At 42.5% G+C, this 14,657-nt stretch overlaps 1 protein-coding gene across 1 annotated transcript in view; it reads right to left on the minus strand.

Moving 5' to 3' along the window:
* LOC123995389 (cyclin-dependent kinase-like 5) overlaps positions 1 to 14,657 on the minus strand; it is a 182,837-nt gene that overhangs the window by 121,261 nt on the left and 46,919 nt on the right. The window contains exons 9-10 of the mRNA XM_046298961.1: positions 6,981 to 7,147; positions 4,687 to 5,743 (exon numbers count right to left, since the gene is read on the minus strand). Coding sequence (XP_046154917.1) covers positions 4,687 to 5,743; positions 6,981 to 7,147 — 1,224 coding nt within the window. The remainder of the gene's footprint in view (positions 1 to 4,686; positions 5,744 to 6,980; positions 7,148 to 14,657) is intronic.

The raw sequence follows: 14,657 nt of genomic DNA on the forward strand, positions 1-14,657 counted from the left end.
ACCTATAGGTCCTATAGAGAGGAAGCATGGTAACCTATAGGTCCTATAGAGAGGAAGCATGGTAACCTATAGGTCCTGTAGAGAGGAAGCATGGTAACCTATAGGCCCTGTAGAGAGGAAGCATGGTAACCTATAGGCCCTGTAGAGAGGAAGCATGGTAACATATAGGTCCTGTAGAGAGGAAGCATGGTAACCTATCCTGTAGAGGTCCTGTCCTGTAGAGAGGAAGCATGGTAACCTATAGGCCCTGTAGAGAGGAAGCATGGTAACATATAGGTCCTGTAGAGAGGAAGCATGGTAACCTATAGGTCCTGTAGAGAGGAAGCATGGTAACCTATAGGTCCTGCAGAGAGGAAGCATGGTAACCTATAGGTCCTGTAGAGAGGAAGCATGGTAACCTATAGGCCCTGTAGAGAGGAAGCATGGTAACCTATAGGTCCTATAGAGAGGAAGCATGGTAACCTATAGGCCCTGTAGAGAGGAAGCATGGTAACCTATAGGTCCTGTAGAGAGGAAGCATGGTAACCTATAGGTCCTGTAGAGAGGAAGCATGGTAACCTATAGGTCCTGTAGAGAGGAAGCATGGTAACCTATAGGTCCTGTAGAGAGGAAGCATGGTAACCTATAGGCCCTGTAGAGAGGAAGCATGGTAACCTATAGGTCCTGTAGAGAGGAAGCATGGTAACCTATAGGTCCTGTAGAGAGGAAGCATGGTAACCTATAGGTCCTGTAGAGAGGAAGCATGGTAACCTATAGGTCCTGTAGAGAGCAAGCATGGTAACCTATAGGTCCTGTAGAGAGGAAGCATGGTAACCTATAGGTCCTGTAGAGAGGAAGCATGGTAACCTATAGGTCCTGTAGAGAGGAAGCATGGTAACCTATAGGTCCTGTAGAGAGGAAGCATGGTAACCTATAGGTCCTGTAGAGAGGAAGCATGGTAACCTATAGGTCCTGTAGAGAGGAAGCATGGTAACCTATAGGCCCTGTAGAGAGGAAGCATGGTAACCTATAGGCCCTGTAGAGAGGAAGCATGGTAACCTATAGGTCCTGTAGAGAGGAAGCATGGTAACCTATAGGCCCTGTAGAGAGGAAGCATGGTAACCTATAGGCCCTGTAGAGAGGAAGCATGGTAACCTATAGGTCCTGTAGAGAGGAAGCATGGTAACCTATAGGCCCTGTAGAGAGGAAGCATGGTAACCTATAGGCCCTGTAGAGAGGAAGCATGGTAACCTATAGGCCCTGTAGAGAGGAAGCATGGTAACCTATAGGTCCTGTAGAGAGGAAGCATGGTAACCTATAGGTCCTGTAGAGAGGAAGCATGGTAACCTATAGGTCCTGTAGAGAGGAAGCATGGTAACCTATAGGTCCTGTAGAGAGGAAGCATGGTAACCTATAGGTCCTGTAGAGAGGAAGCATGGTAACCTATAGGTCCTGTAGAGAGGAAGCATGGTAACCTATAGGCCCTGTAGAGAGGAAGCATGGTAACCTATAGGTCCTGTAGAGAGGAAGCATGGTAACCTATAGGTCCTGTAGAGAGGAAGCATGGTAACCTATAGGTCCTGTAGAGAGGAAGCATGGTAACCTATAGGTCCTGTAGAGAGGAAGCATGGTAACATATAGGTCCTGTAGAGAGGAAGCATGGTAACCTATAGGCCCTGTAGAGAGGAAGCATGGTAACCTATAGGTCTTGCAGAGAGGAAGCATGGTAACCTATAGGCCCTGTAGAGAGGAAGCATGGTAACCTATAGGTCCTGTAGAGAGGAAGCATGGTAACCTATAGGTCCTGTAGAGAGGAAGCATGGTAACCTATAGGTCCTGTAGAGAGGAAGCATGGTAACCTATAGGTCCTGTAGAGAGGAAGCATGGTAACCTATAGGTCCTGTAGAGAGGAAGCATGGTAACCTATAGGCCCTGTAGAGAGGAAGCATGGTAACCTATAGGCCCTGTAGAGAGGAAGCATGGTAACCTATAGGCCCTGTAGAGAGGAAGCATGGTAACCTATAGGTCCTGTAGAGAGGAAGCATGGTAACCTATAGGTCCTGTAGAGAGGAAGCATGGTAACCTATAGGTCCTGTAGAGAGGAAGCATGGTAACCTATAGGTCCTGTAGAGAGGAAGCATGGTAACCTATAGGTCCTGTAGAGAGGAAGCATGGTAACCTATAGGCCCTGTAGAGAGGAAGCATGGTAACCTATAGGTCCTGTAGAGAGGAAGCATGGTAACCTATAGGTCCTGTAGAGAGGAAGCATGGTAACATATAGGTCCTGTAGAGAGGAAGCATGGTAACCTATAGGCCCTGTAGAGAGGAAGCATGGTAACATATAGGTCCTGCAGAGAGGAAGCATGGTAACCTATAGGCCCTGTAGAGAGGAAGCATGGTAACCTATAGGTCCTGTAGAGAGGAAGCATGGTAACCTATAGGTCCTGTAGAGAGGAAGCATGGTAACCTATAGGTCCTGTAGAGAGGAAGCATGGTAACCTATAGGTCCTGTAGAGAGGAAGCATGGTAACCTATAGGTCCTGTAGAGAGGAAGCATGGTAACCTATAGGTCCTGTAGAGAGGAAGCATGGTAACCTATAGGTCCTGTAGAGAGGAAGCATGGTAACCTATAGGTCCTGTAGAGGAGGGTAACCTAAGCATGGTAACCTATAGGCCCTGTAGAGAGGAAGCATGGTAACCTATAGGTCCTGCAGAGAGGAAGCATGGTAACCTATAGGTCCTGTAGAGAGGAAGCATGGTAACCTATAGGTCCTATAGAGAGGAAGCATGGTAACCTATAGGCCCTGTAGAGAGGAAGCATGGTAACCTATAGGCCCTGTAGAGAGGAAGCATGGTAACCTATAGGCCCTGTAGAGAGGAAGCATGGTAACCTATAGGTCCTGTAGAGAGGAAGCATGGTAACCTATAGGTCCTGTAGAGAGGAAGCATGGTAACCTATAGGTCCTGTAGAGAGGAAGCATGGTAACCTATAGGCCCTGTAGAGAGGAAGCATGGTAACCTATAGGCCCTGTAGAGAGGAAGCATGGTAACATATAGGTCCTGCAGAGAGGAAGCATGGTAACCTATAGGCCCTGTAGAGAGGAAGCATGGTAACCTATAGGTCCTGTAGAGAGGAAGCATGGTAACCTATAGGTCCTGTAGAGAGGAAGCATGGTAACCTATAGGTCCTGTAGAGAGGAAGCATGGTAACCTATAGGCCCTGTAGAGAGGAAGCATGGTAACCTATAGGCCCTGTAGAGAGGAAGCATGGTAACCTATAGGTCCTGCAGAGAGGAAGCATGGTAACCTATAGGTCCTATAGAGAGGAAGCATGGTAACCTATAGGTCCTATAGAGAGGAAGCATGGTAACCTATAGGTCCTGTAGAGAGGAAGCATGGTAACCTATAGGTCCTGCATGACCCCGCAGTAAAAACTACACCATATCCAGTCCAGTAGAAATCCTGTTTGGCCCATTTTCTGGGACCCTGTCAGCCTACAAATATGACCCAGAGTTTTACCTGACCTGGTCATGAGATGAGGAAAAACTCCAGGCCCCAGAAAAGACACGTACAAATTTTGCCAGACCACATTTGAACCTGTGCTGCCACTTCTGCTTAGAAATACTATAACTTGTAAATGTCTCAGGAGAATAGTGTGATTGGCTCACCCCATCATAACCCCATTGTTTATAACAGGAACAAAAACCATGTATAGATTCAAAATATGTTCAAAAGCTGCCAACTATCTTGTTCATATTCATTTACATTTACATCTGGTTTATGTATTATGCTAGGTCAAATGTAAGGTTAAGGAGAGGTTTCGAGGACACAGATTACACCCTAGTCCTTTTCCATTGATTTTGCTTTTAGTCCAGTACTAGACTTAATCTGTGTCAGGGCAAAACCTCCCCAGAAAAGGAGTGGAAGGGGATGATGTCTTACGTGAAAAAACATAACCAAGTAGCATGACCACAACCAAGTAGCATAACCACAACCAAGTAGCATAACCACAACCAAGTGACATAACCACAACCAAGTAGCATAACCACAACCAAGTAGCATAACCACAACCAAGTAGCATAACCACAACCAAGTAGCATAACCACAACCAAGTAACATAACCACAACCAAGTGACATAACCACAACCAAGTGACATAACCACAACCAAGTGACATCACCACAACCAAGTAGCATAACCACAACCAAGTAACATAACCAAGTACATTAATGGGGAAAACCTTTTTAAAGAGCATGTATTAGACTGTTTGAGAGAAGGTTTGACTCCTATTCAACCCATCCGATGTGAATACATATGTTGTTGAAGAACAGTAGATCAGTAAAGCCACAGTACTCTAGCAGTAGTCAAGCTGATTATTTCTTTAGTCATAAGAAACAAGGTTCTGAAGTGTCTTTCCTAAATCTAGGAGAGAAATATTTAAACTCTTTATTCTTCCATTCCTTTTTTAAAACCGGCCGGTCGATTACCTTCAGGTCATAGAGCAAAACAGGGAACAAATGTACAATATCAGCTTAGACAACACTGCAACAGGAACACCAACAAGCGACAGTAGTGTGTTTGGGTGTTTGGTATTGGACTGACCCCGGTGATGTCGTCCTCCCTGCTGACCCCCCAGTGTGTTGTGGCAGGGTTAGGTGACTGTTATAGTTAGTGTTAGGTGTAGCTAGGTGTTGAGTATTGGACTGACCCTGGTGATGTTCTCTGTAGAAGATCCTCCAGAGTGCCTGGGCAGGGTGCGGTGCTGCAGCTGGGGGGAGAGGAGCTGGAGGCTGGAGGCTCTGGTGGACATCCCCTGTCCCACCGCCAGCCCCCCCTCACTACCCCCCCCGTGGGTCCTCTGACGCTCCCGCCGCACGTACATGGAGTGGCGGTGAGGTCTATGCTGGGAGGAGAATGGGGATGTGTAGCCCAGGCCGTAGGGGAAGGCCTCATGGGGGGTGGACAGGGAGTGACCATGGCTTCCACCTCCTCCCCCTCCCGGGTCTCCTCCCTCAGGGGACTTGGCCTCCTCAGAGCTCTTGTGTCGTGAGGAGGTGCGTCGGGATGAGGAGTCTAGCGTATTGCTCTCTCTCTCCGAGCGCCGGCCTGCAGGGCTGTGACGATGATGACCGGACGCCGGGCTGCCAGGAGCGTTGAGGTCAAGACAGGAAGTAGGGAAGTAGCGTGATGGAGGATCGTCACCATGGATACGTGGGTCGCTAAGGTTCCCTACTGACTTGGCGTTGTTGAGGGCTCCGTGGCTCTTAGAAAGGTTTATATAGGAGCCTCCTGCTAACCCTAACCCTCCTGCAGACTTAGAGGACCCATGCTCCCCCATGTAGCTGTGGCGGTCTCGGTCTCTGGCTCTGTGTTTGTCTCCAGAGATCAGGGTGCTGGTCTTTCCCTCTACAAAGCTATGGCGGTTCTGCTGAGAGCGGCTGTTGGACTTGAGGTACTTTGCTCCCGGCCCATCTGTGGCCTTGGCTCCGGAGGTGAAGTCAAAGTCTTTGTTCTTGGTCTCTTTGGGGCTGAGGAGGTGGGGCAGGTTGTTGTTGGCTAGGTCCTTGGAGCAGGAGGCTGAGCGATTCAGGAGCTGGGGGGCCGGCGCATAGATCTTGGGGCGGAGGGTGGGGCTCAAGCTGTTGCCATTCAGGAAGCTGTCGTTACTAGGGTGATTGCTAGGTTGGAGGTCTTCGTGACGGGGCAGGCTGGAACAGTCTCTACTAGCTGAGCGGTGGTGGTCTGAACCCTTAACACCATGACTCCTGACCAGGAGAGAAATAGAGAGGGCTTTCATATTCATATTTGTTTCCTTCTATTCAGCTTGATATGACAAATCATTGTTGTTCCCAACATATTTAGAATGGCAGAGTAGTAAATGTTCCCAACATATTGAGAATGGCAGAGTAGTAAATGTCCCCAACATATTGAGAATGGCAGAGTAGTAAATGTCCCCCACATATTGAGAATGGCAGAGAAGTAAATGTCCCCCACATATTGAGAATGGCAGAGTAGTAAATGTCCCCCACATATTGAGAATGGCAGAGAAGTAAATGTCCCCCACATATTGAGAATGGCAGAGAAGTAAATGTCCCCCACATATTGAGAATGGCAGAGTAGTAAATGTCCCCAACATATTGAGAATGGCAGAGTAGTAAATGTCCCCCACATATTGAGAATGGCAGAGTAGTAAATGTCCCCCACATATTGAGAATGGCAGAGTAGTAAATGTCCCCACATATTGAGAATGGCAGAGTAGTAAATGTCCCCCACATATTGAGAATGGCAGAGTAGTAAATGTCCCCCACATATTGAGAATGGCAGAGTAGTAAATGTCCCCAACATATTGAGAATGGCAGAGTAGTAAATGTCCCCACATATTGAGAATGGCAGAGTAGTAAATGTCCCCACATATTGAGAATGGCAGAGTAGTAAATGTCCCCAACATATTGAGAATGGCAGAGTAGTAAATGTCCCCACATATTGAGAATGGCAGAGTAGTAAATGTCCCCCACATATTGAGAATGGCAGAGAAGTGAATGTCCCCACATATTGAGAATGGCAGAGTAGTAAATGTCCCCACATATTGAGAATGGCAGAGAAGTAAATGTCCCCACATATTGAGAATGGCAGAGTAGTAAATGTCCCCACATATTGAGAATGGCAGAGTAGTAAATGTCCCCCACATATTGAGAATGGCAGAGAAGTAAATGTCCCCCACATATTGAGAATGGCAGAGTAGTAAATGTCCCCCACATATTGAGAATGGCAGAGAAGTAAATGTCCCCCACATATTGAGAATGGCAGAGTAGTAAATGTCCCCCACATATTGAGAATGGCAGAGTAGTAAATGTCCCCCACATATTGAGAATGGTATAGTAAATGTTCCCAACATATTGAGAATGGTATAGTAAATGTTCCCAACATATTGAGAATGGCATAGTAGTATATACTATACTGTTCCTTTTCCAGCTCCCTGCCTGGTGTAATACTGTTGGCTACCTGGTGGGGGCGCTGTTGTCCGTGTGATGAGGCTTCCTCTTAGAGGAGCGGACTGGTGTTGGTGTAGGAGGTCCAGGTCGCTCCACCGGTCGCGGTGTCTGGAAGGCATGGTGGTCCAAACTCTGCTCCGTTAGAAACCTCTCTGTAGGACTCAACAGCAGCAGGTTCTGCACACACACACCCACACACACAGTGTCAACATGTCTTCAACAAGCTCCCCTCTCAGTCCTCACTAGTATGCAGTGTGAGTCATCATGATAATCATCAACATCAGACTGGAATAGACCAGCTTCACACTCTATATTAATAATATTCAGGGAAATGAAAAGCTCCAACTTCATTGGTTTTAATTGAGCTGCCTATGTGAGTCACGAAGGAGAGATGTTTTGCCCAAAAAGCTCCTTGGACATGGCTGTGTTTTTCTCCCTGTCCACCTGATGAAATGAAAGTGAAGGATCTCCAGTCTCAGAGGAGAGGTTAGGCCCAATAGAGAAGAGAGGAGCTCCGACAACACCACTACGGCTGAGGAGCAGTTAGAAGAGACCTGTGATGTCACTATTACATGTTATGTCACTGAATATATCCACACTTATTTGGATAGTGAAGCTAAATATTTTAACATGGCACTATACTCCAACATTTTGTCTATGAGATCAAATGTTTCATAAAAGGTCATTTGCGGATAGATGATTAGTAAGACATTGTTTAAGCAGTCAGTGGTAGGATGCAGTAGTCAGTAGTAGGATGCAGTAGTCAGTAGTAGGATGCAGTAGTCAGTGGTAGGATGCAGTAGTCAGTAGTAGGATGCAGTAGTCAGTGGTAGGATGCAGTAGTCAGTAGTAGGATGCAGTAGTCAGTAGAAGGATGCAGTAGTCAGCGGTAGGATGCAGTAGTCAGCGGTAGGATGCAGTAGTCAGTGGTAGGATGCAGTAGTCAGTGGTAGGATGCAGTAGTCAGCAGTAGGACGCAGTAGTCAGTAGAAGGATGCAGTAGTCAGCGGTAGGATGCAGTAGTTAGCGGTAGGATGCAGTAGTCAGCGGTAGGATGCAGTAGTCAGCGGTAGGATGCAGTAGTCAGTGGTAGGATGCAGTAGTCAGTGGTAGGATGCAGTAGTCAGTAATTGGATGCAGTAGTCAGCGGTAGGATGCAGTAGTCAGTAGTAGGATGCGTAGTAGGGATGCAGTAGTCAGTGGTAGGATGTCAGTGGTAGGATGCAGCAGTGGTAGGATGCAGTAGTCAGCAGTAGGATGCAGTAGTCAATAATAGGATGCAGTAGTCAGCGGTAGGATGCAGTAGTCAGTGGTAGGATGCAGTAGTCAGTGGTAGGATGCAGTAATCAGCGGTAGGATGCAGTAGTCAGCGGTAGGATGCAGTAGTTAGAGGTAGGATGCAGTAGTCAGCGGTAGGATGCAGTAGTCAGCGGTAGGATGCAGTAGTCAGCGGTAGGATGCAGTAGTCAGCGGTAGGATGCAGTAGTCAGCAGTAGGATGCAGTAGTCAGTAGTAGGATGCAGTAGTCAGTGGTAGGATGCAGTAGTCAGTAGTAGGATGCAGTAGTCAGTGGTAGGATGCAGTAGTCAGTAGTAGGATGCAGTAGTCAGCAGTAGGATGCAGTAGTCAGCGGTAGGATGCAGTAGTCAGCGGTAGGATGCAGTAGTCAGCGGTAGGATGCAGTAGTTAGAGGTAGGATGCAGTAGTCAGTAGTAGGATGCAGTAGTTAGAGGTAGGATGCAGTTGTCAGTAGTAGGATGTAGTAGTCAGTAGTAGGATGCAGTAGTTAGGGGTAGGATGCAGTAGTCAGTAGTAGGATGCAGTAGTCAGCAGTAGGATGCAGTAGTCAGCAGTAGGATGCAGTAGTCAGCGGTAGGATGCAGTAGTCATCCGTAGGATGCAGTAGTCAGTAATAGGATGCTGTAGTCAGTAGAAGGATGCAGTAGTAAGCGGCAGGATGCAGTAGGATTCAGTAGTCAGTAGTAGGATGCAGTAGTTAGGGGTAGGATGCAGTAGTTAGCAGTAGGATGCAGTAGTCAGTGGTAGGATGCAGTAGTCAGTAGTAGGATGCAGTAGTTGGGGGTAGGATGCAGTAGTTAGTGGTAGGATGCAGTACTTAGGGGTAGGATGCTGTAGTCAGTGGTAGGATGCAGTAGTAAGCAGTAGGATGCAGTAGTTAGCATTAGGATGCAGTAGTCAGTAGTAGGATGCAGTTGTTAGCGGTAGGATGCAGTAGTAAGCGGTAGGATGCAGTAGTAAGCGGTAGGATGCAGTAGTCAGTGGTAGGATGCAGTAGTCAGTAGTAGGATGCAGTAGTCAGCCGTAGGATGCAGTAGTCAGTAATAGGATGCTGTAGTTAGTAGAAGGATGCAGTAGTAAGCGGTAGGATGCAGTAGGATTCAGTAGTCAGTAGTAGGATGCAGTAGTTCGAGGTAGGATGCAGTAGTCAGTAGTAGGACGCAGTAGTAAGTAGTAGGACGCAGTAGTTAGGTGTAGGATGCAGTAGTTAGCGGTAGGATGCAGTAGTCAGTGGTAGGATGCAGTAGTAAGCAGTAGGATGCAGTAGTTAGCAGTAGGATGCAGTAGTCAGTGGTAGGATGCAGTAGTAAGCGGTAGGATGCAGTAGTTGGGGGTAGGATGCAGTAGTAAGCGGTAGGATGCATTAGTAAGTGGTAGGATGCAGTAGTTAGGGGTAGGATGCAGTAGTCAGTGGTAGGATGCATTAGTAAGCAGTAGGATGCAGTAGTTAGCATTAGGATGCAGTAGTCAGTAGTAGGATGCGGTAGATAGAGGTAGGATGCAGTAGTCAGTAGTAGGATGCAGTAGTTAGTAGTAGGATGCAGTAGTAAGCGGTAGGATGCAGTAGTCAGGGATAAGACAGTGTGCTGAATGTTCTCAGTAATCATCGCCTACAAGAACAGCAGCAACAGCACTGTGCTGCCCACCAGATTGCCATTACAGTCTGTTTACAGCTACAGATCAATCTGTTTACAGCTACAGATCAGTCTGTTTACAGCTACAGATCACAGTCTGTTTACAGCTACAGATCAGTCTGTTTACAGCTACAGATCACAGTCTGTTTACAGCTACAGATCACAGTCTGTTTACAGCTACAGATCACAGTCTGTTTACAGCTACAGATCACAGTCTGTTTACAGCTACAGATCACAGTCTGTTTACAGCTACAGATCACAGTCTGTTTACAGCTACAGATCACAGTCTGTTTACAGCTACAGATCACAGTCTGTTTACAGCTACAGATCACAGTCTGTTTACAGCTACAGATCAGTCTGTTTACAGCTACAGATCAGTCTGTTTACAGCTACAGATCAGTCTGTTTACAGCTACAGATCAGTCTGTTTACAGCTACAGATCACAGTCTGATTACAGCTACAGATCACAGTCTGATTACAGCTACAGATCACAGTCTGTTTACAGCTACAGATCACAGTCTGTTTACAGCTACAGATCAGTCTGTTTACAGCTACAGATCCGTCTGTTTACAGCTACAGATTACAGTCTGTTTACAGCTAAAAGATCACAGTCTGTTTACAGCTACAGATCACAGTCTGTTTACAGCTACAGATCACAGTCTGTTTACAGCTACAGGTCACAGTCTGTTTACAGCTACAGGTCACAGTCTGTTTACAGCTACAGATCACAGTCTGTTTACAGCTACAGATCACAGTCTGTTTACAGCTACAGATCACAGTCTGTTTACAGCTACAGATCAGTCTGTTTACAGCTACAGATCACAGTCTGTTTACAGATCACAGTCTGTTTACAGCTACAGATCACAGTCTGTTTACAGCTACAGATCAGTCTGTTTACAGCTACAGATCAGTCTGTTTACAGCTACAGATCAGTCTGTTTACAGCTACAGATCAGTCTGTTTACAGCTACAGATGGGGTGAACAGAGAGAAGCAACAGTAGAGCTGGAGCTGAGACCCAGGCAGACGCACACAGAGATGGACGGCATTGATGCACACCTATTTACATGCAGTAGAATAAAATACCATACTTTACATCTGTATGTACACTACAGATACATTACATATTGGGTTCTGAGAACATGAAATGTTACTTCTTCATGTCACTGAAGGAGTGCTAAGGTTGAGGGTGTACACCAGCAGGAAAGGGTAATAGGAAGAAGGTATATAGTGGGGACAACTAAGCTTGGAATGTGTTGAGTACAGGGAAGAGATTCCATGAGGCAGGCATTGATAAGGGGAGACGGGTGGAGATCCTAGAAACTAACAATGTCTCTGAGGGAGAGAGGGTAATGTATAACATTTACATTGTCAGGACATGTTATTGTTAGCCATCAGGGATCCTCTGGGAGGAGAAGAGACAGTCTGGTATCAATAACCATGACAGCCTTGAGTTGGGGAGGAGTGAGCACTTTGGGGTAGAGGTTAGATGAAGTGAGGAAGAACAGATCTCACTAAGGTTCTGTCTAGCAACATTGGCTGTTCGGTTGTGGAGGAGGAGACTCAGCCGAGGAGAAAGGGTTAAATATCAGCGCTTGTGTGACATGTTTATTTGTCTGAATACAGCTGTGTCAACCCTTCTCTAGTGTCCGTGAGTTATTTACTCTGAAAAATGTGAACCTAACAATATACATTACAGACTCATTACAGATACATTACACACATTACAGATACATTACATATACATTACAGATACATGACAGATACATTACAGATACATGACAGATACATTACAGATACATTAGAGACACATTACAGGTATATTACAGACACATTACATTACAGACACATTACATTACAGATACATTACAGACACATTACATTACAGACACATTACATTACAGACACATTACATTACAGACACATTACATTACAGATACATTACAGATACATGACATTACAGATACATTACATTACAGATACATTACAGATACATTACATTACAGATACATTACAGATACATTACATTACAGATACATTACATTACAGATACATTACATTACAGATACATTACAGATACATTACATTACAGATACATTATGGATACTTTACAGGTATATTACAGATACATTACAGATACATTACAGATACATTACATTATAGATACATTACAGATACATTACATTACAGATACATTACAGATACATTACATTACAGATACATTACAGATACATTACATTACAGATACATTACATTACAGATACATTACAGATACATTACATTACAGATACATTACAGATACATTACATTACAGATACATTACAGATACATTACATTACAGATACATTACATTACAGATACATTACAGATACATTACAGATACATTACATTACAGATACATTACAGATACATTACATATACATTACAGATACATTACAGATACTTTACAGGTATATTACAGATACATTACAGATACATTACAGATACATTACAGATACATTACATTACAGATACATTATGGATACTTTACAGGTATATTACAGATACATTACAGATACTTTACAGGTATATTACAGATACATTACAGATACATTATGGATACTTTACAGATACATTACAGATACATTACAGATACATGACATATACATTACAGATACATTACAGATACTTTACAGGTATATTACAGATACATTACAGATACATTACAGATACATTATGGATACTTTACAGGTATATTACAGATACATTACAGATACATTACAGATACATTACATTACAGATACATTATGGATACTTTACAGGTATATTACAGATACATTATGGATACTTTACAGGTATATTACAGATACATTATGGATACTTTACAGGTATATTACAGATACATTATGGATACTTTACAGGTATATTACAGATACATTACAGATACTTTACAGGTATATTACAGATACATTACAGATACATTATGGATACTTTACAGATACATTACAGATACATTACAGATACATTACATATACATTACAGATACATTACAGATACTTTACAGGTATATTACAGATACATTACAGATACATTACAGATACATTATGGATACTTTACAGGTATATTACAGATACATTACAGATACATTACAGATACATTACAGATACATTACATTACAGATACATTATGGATACTTTACAGGTATATTACAGATACATTATGGATACTTTACAGGTATATTACAGATACATTACAGATACATTACAGATACATTACAGATACATTACATTACAGATACATTATGGATACTTTACAGGTATATTACAGATACATTACAGATACATTATGGATACTTTACAGATACATTACAGATACATTACAGATACATGACATTACAGATACATTACATTACAGATACATTACAGATACATTACATTACAGATACATTACAGATACATTACAGATACATTACATTACAGATACATTACAGATACATTATGGATACTTTACAGATACATTACAGATACATTATGGATACTTTACAGGTATATTACAGATACATTACAGATACATTACATTACAGATACATTACAGATACATTACATTACAGATACATTACAGATACATTACAGATACATTACATTACAGATACATTACAGATACATTACAGATACATTACAGATACATTACATTACATATACATTACAGATACATTACAGATACATTACAGATACATTACAGATACATTATGGATACTTTACAGGTATATTACAGATACATTACATTACAGATACATTACATTACAGACACATTACAGATACATTACAGATACATTACAGATACATTACATTACAGATACATTACATTACAGATGCATTACATTACAGACACATTACAGATACATTACAGATACATTACATTACAGATACATTACAGATGCATTACATTACAGATACATTACATTACAGACACATTACAGATACATTACAGATACATTACAGATACATTACATTACAGATACATTACAGATGCATTACATTACAGATACATTACATTACAGATACATTACATTACAGACACATTACAGATACATTACAGATACATTACATTACAGATACATTACATTACAGATACATTACAGATACATTACATTACAGATACATTACATTACAGATGCATGACATTACAGATACATTACAGATACATTACATTACAGATACATTACAGATACATTACAGATACATTACAGATACATTACATTACAGATACATTACAGATACATTACAGATACATTACATTACAGATACATTACAGATACATTACATTACAGATACATTACATTACAGATACATTACATTACAGATACATTATGGATACTTTACAGGTATATTACAGATACATTACAGATACATTACATTACAGATACATTACATTACAGATACATTACATTACAGATACATTACAGATACATTACAGATACATTATGGATACTTTACAGGTATATTACAGATACATTACAGATACATTACATTACAGATACATTACAGATACATTACATTACAGATACATTACAGATACATTACATTACAGATACATTACATTACATTACAGATACATGACATTACAGATACATTACATTACAGATACATTACAGATACATTACATTACAGATACATTACAGATACATTACATTACAGATACATTACAGATACATTACAGATACATTACAGATACATTACATTACAGATACATTACAGATACATTATGGATACTTTAC

The sequence above is a fragment of the Oncorhynchus gorbuscha genome, linkage group LG02, assembly GCF_021184085.1.
Source record: "Oncorhynchus gorbuscha isolate QuinsamMale2020 ecotype Even-year linkage group LG02, OgorEven_v1.0, whole genome shotgun sequence".
Taxonomy (NCBI): domain Eukaryota; kingdom Metazoa; phylum Chordata; class Actinopteri; order Salmoniformes; family Salmonidae; genus Oncorhynchus; species Oncorhynchus gorbuscha.